Source organism: Equus asinus, chromosome 1 (genome assembly GCF_041296235.1).
Source record: "Equus asinus isolate D_3611 breed Donkey chromosome 1, EquAss-T2T_v2, whole genome shotgun sequence".
Classification (NCBI taxonomy): Eukaryota; Metazoa; Chordata; class Mammalia; order Perissodactyla; family Equidae; genus Equus; species Equus asinus.
Genome location: NC_091790.1, coordinates 136,581,754 through 136,605,640, shown reverse-complemented (window position 1 = coordinate 136,605,640; position 23,887 = coordinate 136,581,754). Strand labels below are relative to the sequence as shown.

Here is a 23,887-nt window from a genome sequence, read left to right as displayed (position 1 = left end):
TCTAACTTCAGATTGGATTTGGTCAATATACTGTTTGATTTGGCAGACACAGTGTTTTCAAATAGCTTGTACATGAAAGGCTTCAGGCAAGGTCTGACCCCTCCTGTGGGCCTGATCACCTCCTGCTGTCTTACACCTGGCAGCTTCACATATATCTTACCCGCCTGGTCCCTAAAGACATCTGAGTTTACAGCTGCTAAGTAAAGCAGAAATAAAATTCCACCAATATTCTACTTTAAAACGTTTGATGGCTCCCCATTAATCCAAGGATAAACTCCCAAATTAGTATGGCACATAAGACTGTTAGCAACTGACACAAAAAATTAACTTCCTATTCACTTTTCAGTTCCTATATTTTAGTCATACGGACTATGTGCAATTCCCCAAACAAACCCCAGACTTTCACACCCTCTGTTATTGCTTATAATGTTCACAATAACTAGAACATACCTTCTCCTTTTCTCACTCCAAATGTCCATCTATCTTTCCAGGCCCAATCCAAGCGTCATCTTTTCCAGGGAGTCTTAACCTGCTGACTGTTCCCTTAAGTTTCACAAGGCTCTGTTTACGGCACCCTATGTTATAGTGAGGAGTATCTGTGACTGTCTCTCCAGGCAGAGACTGTGGCTTAATCCTCAGTGTCTCCTCAGGGCTAACTGAACTCACTGCCTGACTCAGAGCAGGTCAGAAATATCTGCTAAATCAAATTTGCAATTCAAACAAAAATGGCAAAATTTTACCATCATTCCTTTAGCCCCGATTTCTACCTTAATAAATAAAACTATAGAGACAGAAAAAGAAGAAGGGAGAATGTTTTAGAAGAAAAAGAATCACACTAGACTCTGGGTCTCCAGGTGCCTTCGCATGAAGAGAGCTAAGCGGAGATAAAGCTACTTCCACTTCTCTATCACAGGGGGCTCAAAAGCTCACCCAAAGCTAAAGCTAGAGACGCAGATACGGAGAGGCAAGAACACTTGGAATAAGAACTAGGTCAGAACCGGTAAACGTATCCTTTCAGGGAATATTTTGGATTTTGAGGAGAAAGAAATATATTTAAACTCATTCATAGGAGAAAGTAATGATTTCTTCAGCTTCAGGACTTTAGTGCTTATTTATAAAATTGTCACAAATCTAGACATTTTTATTACTTCTATTATTTAATGGCTAAAATGACTCTACAGCCCATGTATTAAGGGTTAATTCAAACACGGTAATGTAAATAGCATGAAGATTTTAAATATAAAATCTATAAATCAAACATTTTTATTTTATTAAAAATGCTTTCAAAATCTACAACTGCAGTTTGACAGCAATTTACTACCAATTAAAAACACATATATAAAAATTATCTGATTAAGGAGTGGACATATTAACTGTGCAGCCTTCAAAGAAACCCTTAGCCATCATTAAGAAACATGAATTCAAGCCACTTCACTCAATTAATCAAAGTATGTTAAAAGGATCTATTCATAAACATTTGGATAAATAAAAGGTATATTATGGCCAAGAAAATTGCTAGTTCTAAGATGGAAAGCTAAAAGCTGTTAAAGGCTATTTGCAAGTTGAATGGAATGAATTAAACAATTCTGGGGGCATTTTTACCATCACAACATAAAATATTAAAGATAACATACGCATAAACAACTAACTAATAGTATGCTTTTAAACAGCTGATCTAGGACACCCACCTCCACAAAATGAGTCCTATAAAAGTTGCACATAAATCAAAATTTTGTACAAATTTACCACATAGAAAGACAAGATGGTACAGAGGTAATCAGCACCTTAATGATCCTTCCTTGGTCTGTTATTAATGAGCCATGTGATTTAAGTCAAATCTCTTATTAATATCTCTGGGCATCAGTTTCCTATAAAAAACCGGGGTTTATCTAAAGGGTTGCTTCCAGCTCTAAAGTTTCAAAATTCTATTATATGCTGAACACCAGTCACCCAATTACCACATCTTTGTAAATGATTCAGTAGAGTGCTACAGCTTCTTGAATAATAACCTCAAGTCAAATTTATACTTGCAACTTTATACTATATGTCCATGGCCCCTGGAAATTCCAGTCTGCTTAGATCAGAGGTCTACTCAGTGGTTTCAATCTACTTACAGCTGGCAGAGGGTTTATCAATGGACCTCAGAGAAAATCTGATTTTCAAACACTTTGAAGCTAAACCAACAACCCTGTGGTACCATGAAGTATCCACATAATCCTTCAAAGCATGAGCAGACTGTAAAAGAACTCCTAAGATCACTCTGGATCTATCCAAACCTCAGTCCTCACTCTGTTCAGAAATCCCTGACCTGACCCAGGACACAGTCATTCACCACAGAGAGAGCTCCAAGTTCACCATTAAGGATACAAAAGATGTTCAAAACATCTCCAAACTTTATGAATTGTAATTCTAGAGCAGAGATCAGGCCCAGGAGCCAAATCTAGCCAACAGCCTATGTTTCTAAATAAAGTCTTATCGGAAGAGAGCCACAAGAACTTGTCTACATATTGTCTATGGCTGCTTTTGAGCTACAAGGGGAGAGCTGAATAGTTGCAACTGAGACCTTATGGCCCACAAAGCTTAAAGTATTTATTTTCTGGCCCCTTAAAGACAAAGTTTGCTGACTCTGTGTTGGAGTTCAGCAGAAAATCTTTTAGTTGGTCAACTAATCAAAGTTAAAACAGGAATACTTCTACGTGTGTGTGTTTACATGTGTACTGAATATTTTAACCACAATTGTATAAATGTACTTCATTCATTCATTTACAATTTAGCATCTGTCTTTTCATTTGAGTGAAGCGTTAACTTTTTAGTCTCATATGAGCCAAATCACAAATAAATTTCCTATAATTTCAAGTTTCAATTTCTCTAAGGTGAAGCAGGAACTTAAAGACAAATGCAAAACAATCTGAATGCCAAATCACATTTAATTACCTTATATCCCCCAATTTTTATGAGTTGTCTCATCTACAACAAATTCAAAAGGAAATTTATTTTTAACAATATGTTTAGTTTTTCCAATGTATTCAACTTACTGCCAAAAACTTGTTGCATTTCATTAGTTTATTTGTTTAAACAACATAAATACAGTAACAAACACAACTGGCAGAAACAACAGGTTTAGGAAAAAAACATAATTAACTCTAGTAAGTATATAACCCAACTGCTGGAGAAGAATAATAAAAATCTGCCTACTAACCATGAGCTCCCACTGTATATAACAGCTATCACACGAGTGGACAGTATAGTAGAGTAGTGGTTAAAAGCAACAAGCTCTGCATTCCAACAGACCTAAGTTTAAATCCTGGCTCTGCCACTTGTTTTACAAAACATCCATTTCCTCATCTATAAAATAGAGACAGTAACAACATCTCTGAAGAATATTCTGTGAATACTAAAGAAAACATAAGAAAAATGATTAGTATAGTTCTTCACACATAATAAAGGGCAAAAAACTTCAAATATTATTATCATAGCCATCATCATCACCATGATCATGATTCAGTTCTTAAAAGCTAAAAGAACGTTACTAAAATCTAGTTCAGAATTACTGTACAGTCAGTGCTGCCTTAGCTAATGGTGCCTAGCTTCTACTCCCACTCTCATAAATGTCAATATTTCCCATTCCTGCAGGGGTATAAAAGTGAGCCATTCACAGCATGAACATCTCTGATGGTCTTTTGTTTGTGAACTCTGTGCTCTTAACTGGCATATTATCCCACAGTCCTACCTGTTATTATAAACTTCTGGAGCACAAATAAATTTCAAAAGCTCCTGGTATAACAAGTAACATAGGATCTCACGCAGGTAAATGTTAAATAATACTTCTTGTTTCATCATCTAGGAGTACAGAGTTTGACATAGATGACTTTTCTAGACAACTAGTGAAATTTTAGAACATCAAGTAAAAAGAGAAAACTCCTAAAAATTTCTAAAGGAAACACATCATTTATGGTGGAATGAGAATAAGAACAGCAACTGACTCTTTGCTACAAAATAGGAGGCCCGAAGACAAATGGGCAATGCCTTCCATTTTCTAAGAAGAAATAACTTTTCTTTCAGTCACGTGTATGGACTAAATGAAGATCATTTCAAAATCTGAAAATTTACCTCCCATGTGTCCCATATCAAAAAAAATTCTCAAAGAGGTAACTCACAAAACAAGACAAAGGAATATACAAAAAAAGGAATATTATAAAGAAATGATAGCAACTGAGTAGGACCTAAAAAAACTGAAAAATGCTCAAAACAGAAATAGAAAAAACATTAATGGATTTTGATTTTCATTTAGAGACAAAGGATTACTTTGCCTTTTTTTATAAGTCCAATCATTCTACTCAGTTCGACAGATGATAAAATTTAGAGAATCATAATACAGTAAACACGATTTCTATTAGGCTAATTTTTTTACAAATAACCCATTGAAAAAGGACAGAAGATTATAGTTGCAAAAAGTTACGTTATAAACTTGACAAAGTAAAAAATAATAGTTTCACCAACAAAACTTGGAAGGAGAAGGAAAAAGAAATAAAAGGAAGCATGCCAAATTCCAACCTCTTATTGATATTTTATTAAGGGGAGCAAACAGAGCATCAACAATCATCTACCATGATAAACCAGGAAAAAGATATTTTTTTTTTTTTAAAGTTTTGTGGTGTTTTTTTTTAAAGATTTTATTTTTTCCTTTTTCTCCCCAAAGCCCCCCAGTACATAGTTGTATATTTCTCATTGTGGGTCCTTCTAGTTGTAGCATGTGGGATGCCGCCTCAGCGTGGTTCGATGAGCAGTGCCATGTCCGCGCCCAGGATTCGAACCAACGAAACACTGGGCCGCCTGCAGCGGAGCGCGCGAACTTAACCACTCGGCCACGGGGCCAGCCCCAGGAAAAAGATATTTTAATGTAGTATTTTAAATTACAATGAAATCTACTAGGAAAAAAATTTAAAAGCTGTAAAAGTGGTTTACTCCAAGGAGTAGGAAAGGGAATGCTGGGTGGGGCAGAATAAAAAGCCTTTTACCTTTTGTTTAAATATTATGTTTTTGCCACATGTAGATTTTACTTTACATTACTTTTAAATGGTGTTGCGTGGGGTACAGAGGCAAAGAAAAACAAGTTAAAATAAAAGATAAGGCGTGCAGGTGTGCCCAAATAGCATGGCATCAAAAACTTGGCCCAAGCCAACCCTGCAATGAGGACTCTAGCTCTACACATGTGCATGGGTCTGGCTGGGCAGGCCTGGTGACTGGCAGAAACACTCACTGCTCAAACACTACTCCAGGCAGGGTGACTAGGGTCCCTCCCCTTGCCTGAGCCTAGAGAGAGAGAGAGAGAGAAGGCACATCTTGCTAGAAAGGAATCAATGGAAATAGGGGAAGAAGTATTTGCACCTAAAAGCTATGTTCATTATTCTATGATTTAAATAAGTTCTACAACCTACAATTTTCATACAACTGTCAAAATCATATTTTGAGGAAAAAAATATTTTAAAGATTATAAGAAATTAAATACATCTGTCTATGTTAAAGTGCAGTACTCCACAAACTAGTGCTGATGGTATGCAAAGTTTTCAGTGCATGTAATCGTAGGCCTGATACCGGCTCAAAACAAGGTTGACACAAGGGAAGCCATACTGTAGAAAAGAAACCATATTGTAATTTTGAATGACCTCTCATTAACTAACCCAGATATGCTCTGTAGATTTGATGGCCCCTCTCAGCTGCTATAAGTTGATAACTTTATTCCTTTAAGTTCCTTAGGAATGTGATGACCCCCGGGGACAAGGCAGAGAATCTATGCCGATAGCTATCATCAATGACAACTGAAAGATCAGCGTTGCTCCCATCTCTGATGCATATCCAGTAAAACAAAAGACTATTAGGAACTAAGATCAGATGTCTGCCCCCACCTGGAGATCAGATGGGGGTCCCACAGGGATTAGGTCTATTTTACAGGGACTGTTAAAATTTCAGTGGTCTATACTTCTTATCCTTCTGGTCAGATACTTGATTTTAAAATGTGCTTTTAGATGTTGTTCCAAAACTGCTGAACAAGGTACAAAAATCCTAATAAGGCAAAATGTCAACCTGAAACCAAGAACAAGAGAATATTTCCCGATGAGTGCTAAACAGTTTCATTCCTCTAACCCAGATCTATGCCCCAATTCAGCAGGAATAACTAGATTGGTTGTCACCCTGAATCCCTCAAGAATGAGGAATGACCAAAGAACAGGTGGAATTGAAAGTGGCAAACAGTTAGCCATTGATGATTAAGTAGCTAGGAACTAGCTTTTTTCCTCTTTGCAATTACCGATTATAGCTTTTAGCTGTTTACCCACCCATTGTTAACTGTGCTATTTAGGCAATATGCTAGGTTCCTATAGATAACATCTCCCTGGAGCCTGGATCACCATGGTAATGGGTGTCTGAGCTGTTTTTCAGGAATTAGAAGCCCCTGTCCACTTCTGGCTGGTTGAGACTACCAATCCATCAACTGGGTCGGTGCAGATGGCCAATAAGCAAAATTTGACGTCAAGAGGCTAAAAACTCCACCCTCAGGTCATGCTAATGCCACCATTTTGTGAACATGCATCCTATGAAGGGGCATGAAGTCTGACTATGCTTGTGCAGATCATCAATTACCTCACCTCCAATCATCTATCTCTACATTTCAGACCACCTTGCCTGCGCTACCCCATAAATATCCCTGAGTCTTCATTTTCAGGGAAGCAGATTTGAGACTGATTTTCTTGCTTCCTCACTTGGCTGTCTTGTGATTAAATTCTCTCTCTGCTGCAATCTCATCATCTTGGTGTTTAGCTTTCCAGGCAACGGGCAAAAACCAAACCTGGTTCAGTAACAGCCCCTCCAGGACCAGTTCAACCGACTCCATCTCTTATTGTCACCCAGGGAAGTCCCTAAAACATCTTCCATGTCTAATGCTTTGTTTTTAAGTTGGGCTTGCTTATAGGAACCAAGGCAGAACAATGCCAGGTGGCTAAACGACAGAACTGGGCTAAACCAGAAAGGTCCAAAATGGCGATGGGGTGCCACGTGCAAAAGGTGCCATGTGCAAGAAGAGAAGATCTACACATGCCCCAAGTGCCCCCACCCCAAGCGATGACAAAGAGACTCCTCCCCCTTCACATCCCATAAGAACCCTGCTCACCTTCTCTTCAGAGAGAAGGTGTTTTAGAGCACAAGCTCTCCCGCCTCCATTCATTGATCAATGAATAACGTTTCTGCTCTGCTATTCCAAACCCAGTATCATTCTACAGGCACAGGCAGCTCTGGGCAAAAGGACTCACTTGTGGGTCACCAGCTCCTTGAGGCTCCATAACAACATAGTGTTTAAGAAAATCAACATAGTGATTAAGAAAAGGGGCACATATAGATGGTGACAGATAAAAATTAGATTATTGGTGGTGAGCACAATGCAGTCTATATAGAAACTGATAAATAATAATGTACACCTGAAATTACACAATGTATAAACCCTTATGACCTCAATAAAATATTTCAAAAAAGAAAACAACACATCATTGACAGAATTTAAAGACCTTAATAAATGGGTTATACCAAAAAAAAAAAAAAAAACACTAATTGCCTTACAGAAAATCTGCAAAGTCATGTAGCCAGGGCATGCACAAAAGAAGAAATCCTGACCTGAAACGACTTCAGAACCAAAGATCCTCCTTCCTTCCTATGGAATCCAAGGACTGGGACACAACTGGAACTTGAAAGTAGGACTCTTATTAAAAGCAAGGGGTCCCTCATTCAGGAAGATCCAGTGTTAAAATTCCTTACCCACCACATCAAAAATGTTTAGAACCCCATCGCAAATGTTTAGAACCCTGTCATAAATGTATAAAACCTTACCATAAATGCTTGAAGCCCACCAACCAAAACCTGTCCCACGAGTGTTTCCACATGCCAGCCTGGTCTCCCTAACCTCTTAAATTTCACCCCAGATCCTGAATCAGGGAGACAGATCTGAGGACTCAGGCAGCCTGTTCTCCTACAGATCAATCTCGCAGAATAAAGCTGATCTCTTTTCCCAAAGGCTGATGCCATCATTAATCGGCTTATTTCATGAGCATCAGGTAGAGAACCCCAATTTTGTATAGTAACGTGCATAACCCAGAATGCTCTCAGGTTCACTGAAGTAGTTCCTTTCAAGCAAAACAAAAAATAATATGCAGTTTCAATTTTTAAAAGCAACTTTTCTCGGGGTCGGCCCCATAGCCGAGTGGTTAAGTTTGCGTGATCCACTTCAGTGGCCCAGGGTTTCACTGGTTCGGATCCTGGGCGTGGACATGGCACTGCTCATCAGGTCATGTTGAGGCGGCGTCCCATATGTCACAACTAGAAGGACCCACAACTAAAATATACAGCTATGTACTAGGGGGATTTGGGGAGAAAAAGCAGGAAAAAAAAAGATTGGCAACAGTTATTAGCCCAGGTGCCAATCTTTAAAAAATAAAATAACTTTTCTTGAAACTAATTTAGATACACTTCAAGTGAAAAAGAAATTAAATGCTTCATTCAGACATAGTTTAACATAAATGTGCTCTGATTCTTATTCCCAGTAAATCCCAACTATATGACTCTCTGTCCATAAACTCAAGAAATGTCAAATAATGTAAAAATGTTCCCTGTCAGTTATAAAAGTGAACAAAACTGGTAAACACAGTAAATCTCAAGGAAGGTACAAGATACAGAAGAGGTACCAGTTTTCTTTCATTTTTTAATTGCTGGGGATCAGAATTGGCCACCTCGAAATGTGTCTGTTTGGCTTGATTATTTTTAACAACAAAAGACTTTGAAAGAAACTGACCTTTCCCCTAACTGCCTAAAAGAATTTAAGATAGAAGGCCTGTTCCAGGAAGGAGCTAATACCATAAGATAAGTGTAGTGTAATGTATAATCTGTCTCTGGGTCACACTGTCTATAGAGGGCCCAGCAAACACTTGTTTCATAAACATATGCATTTTCATCTCCATGTGAATTGCCTTCCTCCCCTCTGAAGTCCCAAACCACTACCCCCAACATCCTCCTTTGTCTTTAGCTGAAGATGGTATTTATGGTGGGCTTTAGCCATTCTGGCGAGCTACTCCACTTTCCTGGGTTCCTCCCATGCATACATGTTATAAAACCTCATCTGATTTTCTCCTGTTATTCTGACTCACGTCAATTTAATTCTTAGACCAGCCAGAAGCACCTAGAGGGTAGAGGGATTGTCTTCCTCCCCTACACAATCAACTGGGTGCGTCATATTACTTGGTACTTCATGTATTAAACTACGTAGTCATATAATCTGAGACTTACTGGGTATACCACCAATGCTTGTTTATGCAGAAGCAAATTCAGAATCACAAGTCAGCCCTCAGGTGTTCCATGTAATCTACTCCTAAGACCAGAGTCTCTGCCCTCTACCAAAAACTCTATTTCCGATAAATGAGCGATGTGAAAGAAAAAAGGAACATATAATCTACCAAGGAAAAATTAGCAAGTAGATGAGCAGGTACATTATATATATGAACTTGCCTGCAATGTAAAAAAAAAAAAAAGAAAATATATATATATATACACACACACATATATATATATATATATCACACCAGAATCCAGAAATGCTCTGAATCTTAGAGTGGTTCTTTTAAAGAACATTTCAAAAGGAAGTATTTTTCACAATCCTCTAGTCATCAGCAGGAATGAAAATAAATTTAAATGCTAAAGAGAATGAGAGCATAAATTCAGTTGGAAATTAATTACTATTCCTATGATTACCAGAGTATAAAATGATTTTTCACTCTGATTCACTGAGGTCCAAGCAAAAATTAAATCTTGCTTTGGCTAAATTCCACAACTCCAGGTAAATTAAATGAATTTTTTAAAGTGTTAATGGATCATGTCTGAACAGGCCCAACTAGAGAGCTCAGGAAAAGGTACAATACTGTGTTTAGAAGATCAGAGGAAAGAGAGAAAAGGAAAGAAAAATAAATGCATAAAATAAAACAGGTGCATCTAATTAATAAAGACAAAAATAAGAGGAAGTTAGAATGAAATTCCTCTCATTTTTATGGACTCACCCTGTCCCACTTATCAACTGACTCTATTGCTATATCCCACAGCACGTTATCTACAAGAAGTAAACAAACTTCTCACGCTCTCCCAACCAGGAGCAAAAGAGTCAAATAAGAGGTGAAGGGAAAAGGCAGGATGACGGTGGCTAGCAAAGGAAGCAGTGCAGGGATCAGGGGAGAAGAACTGCGGGTGGAGGTGTGTCATCACCACCAAACCATTCCAACTAAGGCTCTGCTCTCTGAGTCACTCTGACATTGTCACTAAATCACCAAGTTAAAAACACAACTCTAATAGTTTTCCTAGAAAACCTAAGGTAAAATCCCATTACAATGAATTCCTTGGGGCATTTTAATGTATCTGTACACGTATTCTTACCTATTTTCAGAGAATAAGACAAACTTTTATTATTACATGCATGACTCACATATGCAAATGTAGCATACTTCTTAGATACTGTATTATCTAAAATAAAACAATTATTAATTTGAATCATCATTATAGGTTTTTCAACTTCAAAACTTTTCACTAGGTCAGATAACTGTAGTTACACCTCCCCCACATATCACTACATACATTAATGAAAAAGTACTTAGAAGTCACTTCATGACAATTTTTAAAAGCCCAAATAAGAATTTCTTTCAAAAACATTTTTTATAATTAATTCTTGTCAAGTAAAATATTTACCTTAGCATAGCTAAAATTTTTAATTAATGCAAAAAATAAAGTGTGTCCATGTCACTTACTCCCTCAATTTCCTGCCACCAAATTTCCACACTTATTCTTTCCTATTATAATAGATGGTGAGCTTGAAAAACTCAGTCTCTGCTATAACCCCTACAGTCTTAATACATTATTATATTCTCTATTTTCTTTTCAACCTCTCAGTCTTTCACATCAATTTTCAAATATTCAGGTTTCCCCAGAACTCTCAATTCCACATCTCTCCTCTTTATAAAATATCTTCATCCTACACTTATACTTGAACCAAATCTGTCCCCAACAATGTCAACTCTGACTTCTTTGTTGCTATAAATCCAATAGATTGATATTTCCAGTCCTCATTTTGCTTGACATCTCTGCAACAAACACTTCATATGATACCAATAATCTCATATCCACAACCCCTCATATCTTGGCCCTGTTAACTCCTCCTGCTCCTCCTCAGGTCCTCCTTAGTCTTGACCCACGAAGGAGTGTTAGATCCCAATGCTCCCACTGTATGCTCAACTTCCTTCTAAGGCCCATCACACTTGCAGCTACTTCAATCCAAGTCCTTCTTAATAGATGACATACTCTAGAAAACCAGGATTATATTGATTACATTGTGTACAGTTCATCACAATACAGCCAATTGCAAAGCAAAGAACCTGGCATATAATAAACACTCAGTAAATACATAACTGCCTGAATTATTTTTAGCCAATCATAAATAAGCTTTTTTCACTCTAACAGATTTATCACCACAAAATGAACTAAATGAGTGGTTATGTTTTTTCAGGACCAGAAGCCCTTGTTAGAAATTTGCAAATACAGTTAACATATTAGAGCTATCTCTCTATTCATTCAATCTAAAAAGTATAAATGACATAATGAAGTTTTTAATAGTGACAGTCACTGTCAAAATGGATAATGACAAAATATTACTGGTACTACCCAACTATGTATTTCCTAATCAAATAAAAAGTGTGCTGCTTCACGCAGACAAAGAGAAAAGATTAGTGGTTACCAGGGGAAAGGGGGGTGGGAGGTGGGCACCTACAATATGACTGACAAACAAAAATGTACAACTGAAATTTCACAAGGTTGTAAATTATCATAATCTCAATAAAAAGTGAAAAAAAAAAAGGTGTGTTGCTTCAATATGCATCATCCTAAAGAAAAATACACCATTAATATTCAAATAGCATCTCTAGGGGGTAAATGTCTAGCCCTTATTCTATACCCAGCAGAGACCCATGATGTAAGAGTATATTAAAAGAAAAAATTTAATGTTTTGATCTCATAATCCTTTGACTTTTCAGATACTAGCAATGAGTATCTACAATATCAGTGCATCATGCTCACTGATCGCCAGAATTTCCATATAGGAGAGACTAAGGGACTATATTCTAGAATAAGTATGAATTTAATTCAAAACTAGGTTTGCTTGGCAAGTACACTATTTTACTTAGGTTGTATGTTTATTTGTGATGTTTTTAGAGGAATGATGGAAATTACACCTGGGGATTAGACCTTACCCGAGGTACTGTCACCAGTAATGCAAAACTTTCATTTTAAGCAGACCAAAAATCCATTAAAGTTAGAACTAACAGCAAAGAATGTAGCAGCCATTTTTACATTGTACATTTTATAAAAAGATCAAACAAAAGATGTAAGACATTAAATATGTAACCACTTAAATATTACAAAGGTGACTATTATATACAGTGAAGTCACACTTAAATGTTGCAAAAGAATTCTTATCACGATGAGCCAAACACTTGTACCATCTGGATCTGAAAAACACACTGCAATAACATTCTCAATATTTATAAGCTGGGCAAAGTTAAGGAGGAAGAATTCCCAAGAGATGCAATGGAGATGTGAACAGATAATTCATTCTTCTCTAGTACTCCATAAAAATGAAATCAATCAGATTGGAAAGAATATGAAAAAAAGAGTTTCAATGAGGTGACAAAAAAGGGCAGAATTAAAAAGTATCTGATCTTTCACACATTAAGAATTGCTATTTATGATTTTATTGTACTTTCCATTTATGAACAAGAATGCTAAACTGGAACACAGCACTTAATATTAATTTTCAGTGTTTATTAACATGGTATGTTACACAACTCCTACACAAAAACTGACAAGAGAGTCAGCTTTAAAAACTTTATACCACCTTACCTTATACAACTGTAATGTTTAAAAGTGCTGGCAGCTTTCTGACATTCCAGGCACAACTGAATAGCTCCAGGATAGTCTTCCTCCTTAAGGTAACAATAAAAGTCACTAGACTGGAAACATTTTTCTTAAAGTCCTTGAAAAAAAAATCTCTGTTCATATTCTATCCAAAAGTTACAGAACCAGAAAGTTTTAATTCCTCTTAAATAAGGATTGGAATACCAATGATAGACAAATAACAAAATGTAAAGAGACAACTAGCTCCGGGCCTAAAATATATGCACAGAAAAAACATCCTGTTCCCTTGAATACATAGTAACTACCCTCTAAGACCATGACAAGTGAATAAAGCCCATATAGAATTATAAGCTGCTTCACAGGGAAGGTGTTCTTTAACTGTAAATTTATCTTTTCAGTGATGTTTATATAAAATGTTCCAAAACAATATGCATTCTACTTGTAATCAACACACAACAGTTCTATGACCAAGAAATCAATAAATATTTTTAAATAAATAAATTTGGAAAGAAGTGAAATATTCATTAATAGCCTTGCAATATTTTTATCACCTAAATAGTAATTTAATGCCAAATGAATTTTTCATATGGATTTCTCAAACCCTGGTTTAGTAGTAACAGTTTGGAAATAATACAGTGATTATACAGAAAACCGTAAAAAAATTTTCCTTAACCTCATATCCAAATTCAACAAATGCAATTCAAACCACTGGGGATGCTGAGATGCTGACAAAGTACCTACCCAAAGGAGCTCGAGTACTATGGGGAAACACACATATTACAAACACACATTTTGGTGAACCATAAAACAGAAATAGAGAATGCTGAGAAAGCATCAAAGAGAAAGTAGATGGCTCACTCAGAAGACCAATTAATATATGAGATACCAAACATATGACCTATTCCTGAAATCACTACTATATGTTAGATGAAAAGTTAATTTTATCGCTATTTGAGGGCAAATACAATCAAAAGATAATGAAAGTTAACATTCTCACACTGCTATAAACTAAACATTTCCCTAAATAAATTTTTTTCTAAATGGAGTATATGATATCAATAGAAAAATGCTCTAGAGCAAGTACCTTTACATGTCTAAAAATGCTCTTTACACCATATACCAATTTGAGGAAAACGCACGTCTGAATTATTTTCACTATTATCTTTCTATTTAATATCATTAGGATTACGAAATTTCCAAGCCCTGTTAACTTACCTCCAACATTTCACTTAAGCGCACATCTGTTCTTTGCTGAAAAAACAAAAATCAAAGGTAAAATCTGTTTCAAACATGAAATTAAGTGTTAATTTTTAAAAAGTAGCCTGTATATACCAATGTTTTTATAGTTCTCAGAGATTTCAGAAGTCCAATCAGCAACTGCCGTTTCCTCTGATTTGCAAGAAGGCCTAAACTAGCTTGAGTAAAACCTTCCTTCGCAATATTCAAGTGTCTGCAAGAGTGAACAATAAATAATTAAATTTTTCTAGTATAATAAGAATACTATTTACACAGAACCATTAGGCAACTAATCAGGCAGTATCCTGGATTACTCTTATAATTGAGAATTGTGACTACTATTTGACAAATATTTGAAAAACTATTTATTAAACGGCTCAATCTAAACCAGCATTACTCAAAGCCTGGTGGGTAGACTAGTGCCAATCCTCAAAGTGTTACTGGGCCACCACAAGAAAAGTACAGAAATTGAAAATACCCATTTAAAAACCCTTACAGCAAAAGCTGACAGAATAATTTTATGCTTGATGAATCTAATAATAAAAAACTGGGACTGTACTTTGTATGTATTTGGTCAGGGGTTTTTTGTATTTCATTTTCCTAGTAATTTTTTTTATTGCATTTTACAAAAATAATAGTCTGTAACAAGTTGGAAGTTAAAAAAGAAAAAAAAACTGGTCCTTCACCATAGATAGTTTGAGAAGCACTGATCTAAGCAATATAAAAACAGTAACATTTCTCAGCCATAACTAGATTTACAGACATTTCCCACACAACTTCTTAGTGTACTTTTTAGGTCATAATATATGTTCAGTTAATGAATGGTACTCTAGAAACCACGGTCACAATAAAAAAATCAATTATCGATGATAGTTTCACAGTTTTTCTTGAAACGTTTTCCAGCTTAAAGACAAAATATCAAATGCAATACCTCCTCCCATTTGTGCAGATAACAGCAGCTAACTGAAGACCTGTCTGCAATGAGGTCACTCTTTCAAGTTCCTATGGAAAGATGAGGCGCAGGTTACTGCTTGCGGCATTTTCATTTTTCTTTCTTATTCATATGGTACTCTAAACAAAATCTTTAGTGGGTTTCAAAGAAAAGCCTGCTTGGAAAACAAAGTAGCAACAAAAATACTGGAACCTGAAAGTTGTTGGTATATTTTTCACAAAATTATTTTAAATAACTACTTCCAACTGATTTTCACAATGACATGTGACAAAATATTTAATCAGTATTGCTTGTAAGGAAATCTAGACCCAACCTGTTTTAGACGGGTATAAACAAATACTAATAATACATCCATTTAAACGTTTCTACCCAACAAGGGAATCAAGGATATGATAAATATGATTTGTCTGCTAAGATGCTCTGACAATGAATGTCTTCATCTGAACAGTTAGATACTTCAACAGATTTTGAAGTCTCTGATTTTCTGATGAAAAGGTAGATTCGGCTACACAGTCCCAATTTTATCACATTTTAAAGGCAGATTGTTACATCACCATTGAGCAATCATTATTGATGATCTATGAGTTACCAATTACATAGAAGCAATTTTCATTGGCCCTGCTGAAGTTTGGAAAACCAGATTACTTCAGAATCAGATACCAAAACTCTTTCACTTCTTCAGTTTGGTAAATTCCCCTAAATCAGAGAGAAACACACACACCACCCCTCCCGCCCCAAACAGAGTCAATATGTTGCTAGAGAACTATAGATAAAAGAATAAATTAAAATATTTCAAGTTTCATTCAAACATTTTTAATATTTTACTATTAAAAATAACAAATATTATCCTACCTTTACATAAGCAGGCTGTTTTTCAAGGATTAAATCTGCTACTTTTTTAGAGACCTATAAGAACATGCAATCAAACAAAGGAAATAAAAGAAAAAGCCTCATGCTTCCTACTACATTTTACATATAAAATTTTTGCAAAAATATTCCACAGGACTTCCCAATAACTTCCACAGCAGATACTGGCATGCTATGGCCACACACATTTCTCTGGCTATGAAATTAGTAAAAGAGGTAGAGCACACAGCACAGCAGTCGGTCCGTAACAGAAACTCAAAAAATGGTCATTATTACCATTAACAACATGAGTATCATTATCTGACTTAACCAACATGCACAAAAGTGTAACCATTTTTAAGAGTACAGGATTTGCTTTAAAAAGATGTACTTGTGAAGATAAAGAAATGTTTAATCAAGTGAATTTATGGAAACAATATCTGGGAAACAGAGAAAGTCCTTGTACCCTTTAGATCCTTTGTTGCACATAAGAAGACAAATAGTAATTTGGTCCTCTACTTCTGAAAAATTGAAAACGCATGTTTTTTGGAGTGCTATGAAGATATCTAAGGTTTTCTTGGTCAATACCACGAATAATGTTAAAGTATGCAAGTTAGAATTACAGTGATTTTGAACATGAGGCTCCCATTTTGCAAGTTCAGGGGCCCCTGCCAGACTACACTACATAGGTACCACATCCAGCACGAAGCCTGGCACACTGAAGGCGTTTAGTGAATGTCAGCACAAGAAACCCAGTTAGCTCCCCTTCCCCAGGCCGACTAAGAACAAAACATTACATGCACCTTCAGCTGTTGCAATAATCCTTTCACGTTTTCTTAATCCACTTTGAATTGTACAGATATGTATAGGTTTGCTCACTTACGAATTTGTATAGATGTACACAGACAGAAACCGACTTAATTTTACTAAATTGAGTTATTTCAAAAAAACAGACGATGTAATTATTGTTAGTCTGCACTGTGCCAGGCAGTGTACTAAGCGCTTTTCCTACATTATCTTAATTAGTACTCAGAACAGTCTATTAAAATGAGTTACATGCTTCCTCATTTTCCAGATAAGTAATCTTAAACAGAGTAGTAAATCATCCATGACCCCATAGTTAGTTTGTTGCAAGGCCAGGATTCAAGACCAGGTTTACCAAATTCCAAAGGTCAATATGCTACACGGCCCTTCTGATGGGACTCACTCCAAAAGAATACTACCACATAAAGTACACAGATGGAGGAGTACATATTTAAGCATGCTGAAACCAAGAGGAGGCAAAAGATGCCACCCTTCACTGAAATCTCTCCAAAAGCACAACATATTTCTACTACCCAACCCTCTAGGGCTCAAGTCCCTTCCCCACACCACTGCTGCTACTCCCTGGGAGATTCCAGCACACACTGAGACCTCTGGTTGTAGCACAAAAGAAAGAGAAGTATATCTTCCTTTAGTTGTCAGATGTACTATTAAAAATCATATCTTAAATTCAAATAGATATTTATTTTTATTGCTTTAGTATTAAAAGAAATTAACAAGACAACATACTACCATTATTTAATCCTCTACAGTATAGTCTGAGTTTCATACAAAGAGTTCAGCCTAATGTGAGAAAAATACAGATCCACAGAATTTTGCAGCATTAGAGAAAATGTAGGCTTAACCCATCACTTCACAAATAAAAGAGATTTAGCAAAGCTGACTTGTCCCAATGTCACACAATTAAAAATTGTGTGCGTAAATGTCACACAATTCAGACTTTCTGAATCTTAGCCCTGTATTCTCTTTGGACCTATTTCAACTAGAAGAGGGGGCCTTTTTTTGTGAGATAAGAAAACTCCATGACAAAACCATGGGTAGGGAAGTCATGCATGCATGACAAGGAGCTCATGGTACTTAGTAACCTGAAAAAAAGTTCAAAATTCTTTGATCACGTTTAGGATGCCAGAGACAGAACTCCAGTTCTAGAAGCAAATCTATCAAGGTGATGTGAGGGAAACTGAATAGACATTAAATTTTAATATAAATGTATCATTTGAGTCAAAGTCATGTTAAATAATAAGATTTGTTTAATATGCTAATATATTAATTAAACCATAAAAATCTGTAAACATTACACCTCTCAGCTGTGTTTCATTTACAGTTTTGTCAGAAAGAAATATATTTCCTACTTACTGCAGCTTGTTGTTGTTTCAATTTGTCTCTGTACTCTTCTAATTCTTGCAGATTGAGAACTGGAGGGAGCTTCTAAAAAGAATCCATAAATAAAGAGTAAAAAGTAAATTGTTTAATTTGGTTTCACTTACCTGCATACCTCTGAGTTATGAACTGCAATCTGTGCATAAAAAAGTATCACATCTCATTCCTGTCCATTCCTCTTGTCCTCCCCTCTTCCCCTACTAGACCCCAGACACAAAAGCCTACACATCTTTGTTACCCAAACCCTCTCGTGCTCAAGTCCCATCTCTCACCCAGCCCTACTATCTCCACTGCCGCTGCCTCCAACCTCTAGGAAACTCCATGGCCCCTGGGCTGGGAGACACTGCTTCCATGACCTGTAACAGGAGAATGTGAGAAATTCCCTAACCCTAACCTTCCACTCTACCAGCCACAGGTACATCCCCACTAGTCTATGACAGAACCCAAAACGCATTTCCCCTCTGAAATACTATGAATGGTAACTAAGCACTACAGTGTGATAGCGGCAGCTGTTGGAGTACATTCTAGATTATACACTGGCTTTTCGGAAGATACTATGGGAAAGGAACAAAAATGCATACCATTGTATAGATGGGAAACTCCAAGTTAGATTCCAAGTCTCAGTAAATTAATTGATGAAACTTTGGAATGAGCTGGGGACTGACTGACTTTGTATGTACTGGATATAAAATATGTATTCATACAGCATTTGGTTTCATCTAAAACCAAATTTTACTATCCTTGCTTATTTTGAAGTTCCTATAAATCTAAAATGCCAATGTTGTAAACACTTGCATTACGGCATAGGGGTATTTATCATGACCAAACAAGTATGTAAATATACATTCATGATTAAAAGTCTCAGAGCTTTTCTAAACATATATTAGCCAAGAGAAAATAAGATATAAGCAGCATATTAACATATTGTATGCTAACAGTTAAAAACCAAAAATATAGACGTGTTTCCTGGACCAATATTCTACAGCTGCGCTTAATTTTAGGTTTTTAAAAATAATTTCATCTTTGAACAATGCTGACAGTTCACTTAATCACAATATGGTCATCAAAGACCAGTCTTGGTATCAAAATAATGTAACACCTCTAAAAAGCCTTCAAGTCTCACTTACAAATTCAATCACTGAACAAAATAGGCTTTAGATAGGTTTTAATGAAATTTTCTTTTACCTCCAGTTCATATTTAACAATATCAAACGAGTCTGTAGAAAAATATACTTGTTCAATACTATTAATTAGTTCTTGTTCAGCTTGAGGGTCAGTAGGCTGTTCTCGAAGTTCTCGGAATTCCTCCTTTAAGAAAAAAAAATCACAATTATAGTACTTGTAGCTGTTATAATTCTATCTGCACAAAAATAAATAACCACAGTCACAAACCTACTGGGAATCATTCTGACCAAGGAGACAAACTGATAGAAAACAGGAAAGTTCATGTAAAATTAGGAAATAGCCAAATAATAAAACCAATCATCTATTAGAGGAAAAAAACTAACCAGTATGAAGATTCAGATTTTATTTTCAATTCCTTATGTGCCAACTAACAGTTGGAGAACTTAGACGTTTAACAAAAGGAAAAAACAAAAGTGACTACCTAATATATCTATCATATATATATATACCTTACATATGTACACATTTTCATCATTTAACAACACTCTAAAACCCCTCACCACACATAACCAAGGAACAACATCTCAATGACTTTCGAGTCACAATAAGCACTGGAACCCTCAGTCAGCAGCAGACATCCTTCCTTCTGCTGAAAATCTCACTGCTTGGCTAAGAAACACTGCCTCCAGAAAAGGTTCACAAGGTTAACTGTAATTCTACGAGGCTTCCTTCAAAGTGTACTGATACTGCAATTAATGACCTGATTATGAACCTAAAGCTCTGTATTTCATAAAATACTTTCTTTTCTAATGATACAGAATGGGGCCTCTATGGATTTATACAACTAAAAACAGCTTGACAGACAAATCCATACTCCTAATATCAGCATCCTTATCCTACGCAATTTCACTGCATAATTGGATACACCTTCAGTTAACTAGAAATTTCAGTAATTCGGACACCCACTCTCTGCCACACTAATTAATCAAGACATTATTATAGACATACAACAATTTAGTCATACGATTTTTTTATTCAATCTCAAATACATTTAAGTATGCAAAAAGAAACTAGTATTTAAAACCATTTTACAGTCATTAAAATAATACTTAAAAATTCTTAATGAATCATCACTAATTAAATACACAAAAATTATATGGCCAATTAGAGGACATTACTTTCCAAATAGAGATACTCTAGATATTTTATTGCAGAGCATACTTTTCATTTATTAAAAAAATAGCTAGCTTATATATCTTTTAGACTTTATTAACTATAAAATTATCATCTCTTAGTAGATTGAAGCTAAAAGAAAATATTAGAGCAATAAATCTGAAACTCAAGAGAATAGTTAACTATTTAAATATAAGATTCCAATAAATGTAAAAGAGAAGGTAAAGTCATAGAAAAATCAAACCTGCATAATTAAAAGTGCTTGAAAAAGAAAATGCCTTTTCTGTACCAAAACTTAATTTACAAAATACACTAACAAAAAGAGGTCAAAGATACAGCCATCTCCAACTTAGTATGCAATTAGATACTCTGAATACAGTAGGAAATCAGCATCCTAACAATGGGAGCTGTATTCCTGTGGGGGTTTATCCACAACCCACTTATCTGTGCAGCACCCTGGACGACAGTGCTGAGGGACAGACTTGGGTTAACCCCACACCACTTGAGGAAGGGTTCTCAACTAGCCTGTCCACAGGCAACCTCCTTGCATCCCATGGAAAGGGGAATTGACAGTGAGACATAAAATGGAAAAAAGAGATCAGAAATTCCTGGCAATCTCCCTCCCTAAAAGTTCACAGTCATTTGAAATAGCAGTTTAAGATACTGCAAACTGAGGGAGTAAATAAGGCCCAAGTGAGGATATGGCAATGTTGCCTCCCTAGGAATTCCTAGCACCACTAGCAAATGCATGTAGTTGGTACTATTCAAAACAAAAAAAAATTAAAGATGATAAAAATTGCTAAGATTGAAAAGCATCAAGTATGGAGCCAAGACAAAAATTCAAAGAGACTGCAATGAACGAGCACCTTCATTTTAAATGCGTAAATGCCAATGGCATGTAACTCCATGTTGAAGTTCTCCATGTACTATCTAACTGATTGGCCTAAAGGTAAAGACACTTAGGTTTTAGTTGCAACTCTGCCATTAACCTTGGGCAACTTACTTAGTTTCTCTGTGCCCAGTTTTTTTTTCACCTATAAGGGACACACACAAAATGACATTGAAACAAATATCCAAAGTTATTAAGAATGTCAAAAGGGAAAACATGATTTCATTTATAAATATCTCACAAGTGCACATTTCACAAATGTGATGAATCTATAAAAATAGTACAATCTATATATATATGTAAAAGGTCAAACGCCATTCCTTCCTAGAGAACTAAGCAATTATACCACAGAGAGCAGACAAACTCATATAATTTCAAAGAACTAACATGTAACACGACAGTCTAGCCTGGCATAAGGAAAGGACAAGAAAAAGAAACAGAGCACACAAAGTAGAATTCGATCCAAAATAAATATCCAGCACTATATCCTTAGAAAACACCCTCTTTCTTCAGATAACTTACTGGCTCCCATGTGAAAACATACATCTGAACTCATACAGACACTCTCTTCGGCCTAGAATAGTGATCAGCGTATTCCTTTTAATCCCACTGTACTTCTTGGCTCTAAGACTGCTTCTACCTAATCATTCTCTAAATGGTTCATGGCTGTCAGTGCTGCCTGCTCAATCAGATCACACACTTTTTGAGAACTGAGATATCTCCTTATTCTCCATCATTATGCTCTGTAGTGCCAAAGTACATTGTAGATAATAATCACTGATCAAACTAAAATTTACACAGCGAATTGTATTTTAAAAAGGAACATAAGAATAAAAAAAAAGGAAAAGACAATATGTTCTTGCTTTGATAGTCAAAATTTCCACAAACTTTTTTTTTTTTTAAGATTGGCACCTGCACTAACATCTGTTGCCAATCTTTGTCTTCTTCTTCTTCTTTTTCCCCAAAGCCCCCCTGGTACATAGTTGTATATTCTAGTTGTGAGTGCCTTTGGTTGTGCTCTATAGGATGCCATCTCAGCATGACCTAATAAGCAGTGCCATGTCCACACCCAGGATCCAAACAAGCGAAACCCTGGGCCGCCGAAGCAGAGTGCGCGAACTTCACCACTCGGCCACAGGGCCAGCCCCTCCACAAACTCTTAATAAAAGCCTTCTTTCTTCTAACTAGAAATAACAATAAATGTTAGATGATTTTAGGGATATTTTATGCATGTAACTTGGAAAAATACACAGAAATAGCTAGATCGCATTTTCTTAACACAATTATGTGATAGTTTTGCCATTCTATAAACTGGTTTCCTAGGATTAGAGATATACAAAAATACATAATTCTTCACCTAAAACAGAACCAATATATACGTATGAGGCAAAATTTTACATAAACAAAATGAACAAAAGATTTCCTATGAAAAACTTAAAAGGTAAAATCAGGGAACACAATAACAAATGAAAGTCTTCATACCATGTTAAAATATGTGATTTTTTTTTTTAAAGTGACAATAATATTAGATAAACTAAGTTTGGGAATAAAATGTTTCAGTCTTACAGACTGCTATTATATCATTAATACAATTTTTAAAGGATTTTTTATAGTAAATTTTAGGTCTCACAGTAATAATAAATATATATTATCATTAATAGTAGTATAAATGCTCTGTAAAACCTGAAAATCCAAAAATAATTTGTCAACAACTACAGACCATCAAATGTGCTACAACTTTTCAGTTGATGATAATCAACTACACCTAATTACACCTAAAATAAAGAAAAAGCACATCAACATCATCCCAGAATTAAAGCTGGCGACAATTCAAGTAATAAATTTAATTGTAAAGGGGATAAAACAAAAGTACAAACGGCAGAAAAGAACAAATCAACTCTCTCTCCTACACTCTTATCAGGAAATAACCCGCCTACTTTCAAAGCTCTATTACTTGACCTTTCCTGGTCAAGTCATATATTTCAACTTAACAATTTTTTTTTAATTTCTCCCTATGTATAAATTCTCCATAGTAGGTCATATGGAAACAAAGATAACTAAAATGCAGCTCTCCCTTCAAATAGTTGCTAAAATAAGAGGAGAGGTCAGAGGAATAAACAATGCGGCAATGTGAGGCAGAACATAAGGGAGATAAAGACAAAAGGAACGGCGTCAAAAGATAGTGAGTTCACATCCAATGGAAGAGGTGGCATATAGAGAATATGAGAATAGGGAAAATTTCAAATTTGAGAAATTGGAGGAATAAAGTTACAAATCTAAAGCAAAGCATAAGTAAAAACAGCGTAGAGGGAAGGCATACAGCAGATCAAACAATAGAGGGTAGCTTCCAAAAGGGTAGAAAAATGTCATGGGGGAGAGTCTGCATGTACATCAAGAGGCAATAAAATGAAACAATTGAGTTTTTTTTTAAATCCAATATATTTTAAATATACTAGAATCATATTTTTCCTTTACTAAAA

The 23,887-nt window shown here is 35.7% G+C and overlaps 1 protein-coding gene across 2 annotated transcripts in view; it reads right to left on the bottom strand.

Annotated features, from left to right (window-relative positions):
* Positions 1-23,887, bottom strand: part of VPS50 (VPS50 subunit of EARP/GARPII complex) — a 143,433-nt gene that overhangs the window by 102,668 nt on the left and 16,878 nt on the right. The window contains exons 3-9 of one of the 2 annotated variants that reach the window (XM_044767227.2): positions 19,406-19,528; positions 18,197-18,268; positions 16,025-16,078; positions 15,152-15,222; positions 14,317-14,434; positions 14,200-14,235; positions 12,970-13,052 (exon numbers count right to left, since the gene is read on the bottom strand). In XM_044767227.2, the coding sequence (XP_044623162.1) occupies positions 12,970-13,052; positions 14,200-14,235; positions 14,317-14,434; positions 15,152-15,222; positions 16,025-16,078; positions 18,197-18,268; positions 19,406-19,528 (557 nt within the window). The remainder of the gene's footprint in view (positions 1-12,969; positions 13,053-14,199; positions 14,236-14,316; positions 14,435-15,151; positions 15,223-16,024; positions 16,079-18,196; positions 18,269-19,405; positions 19,529-23,887) is intronic. The other variant, XM_070508484.1, reaches the window with a different exon arrangement.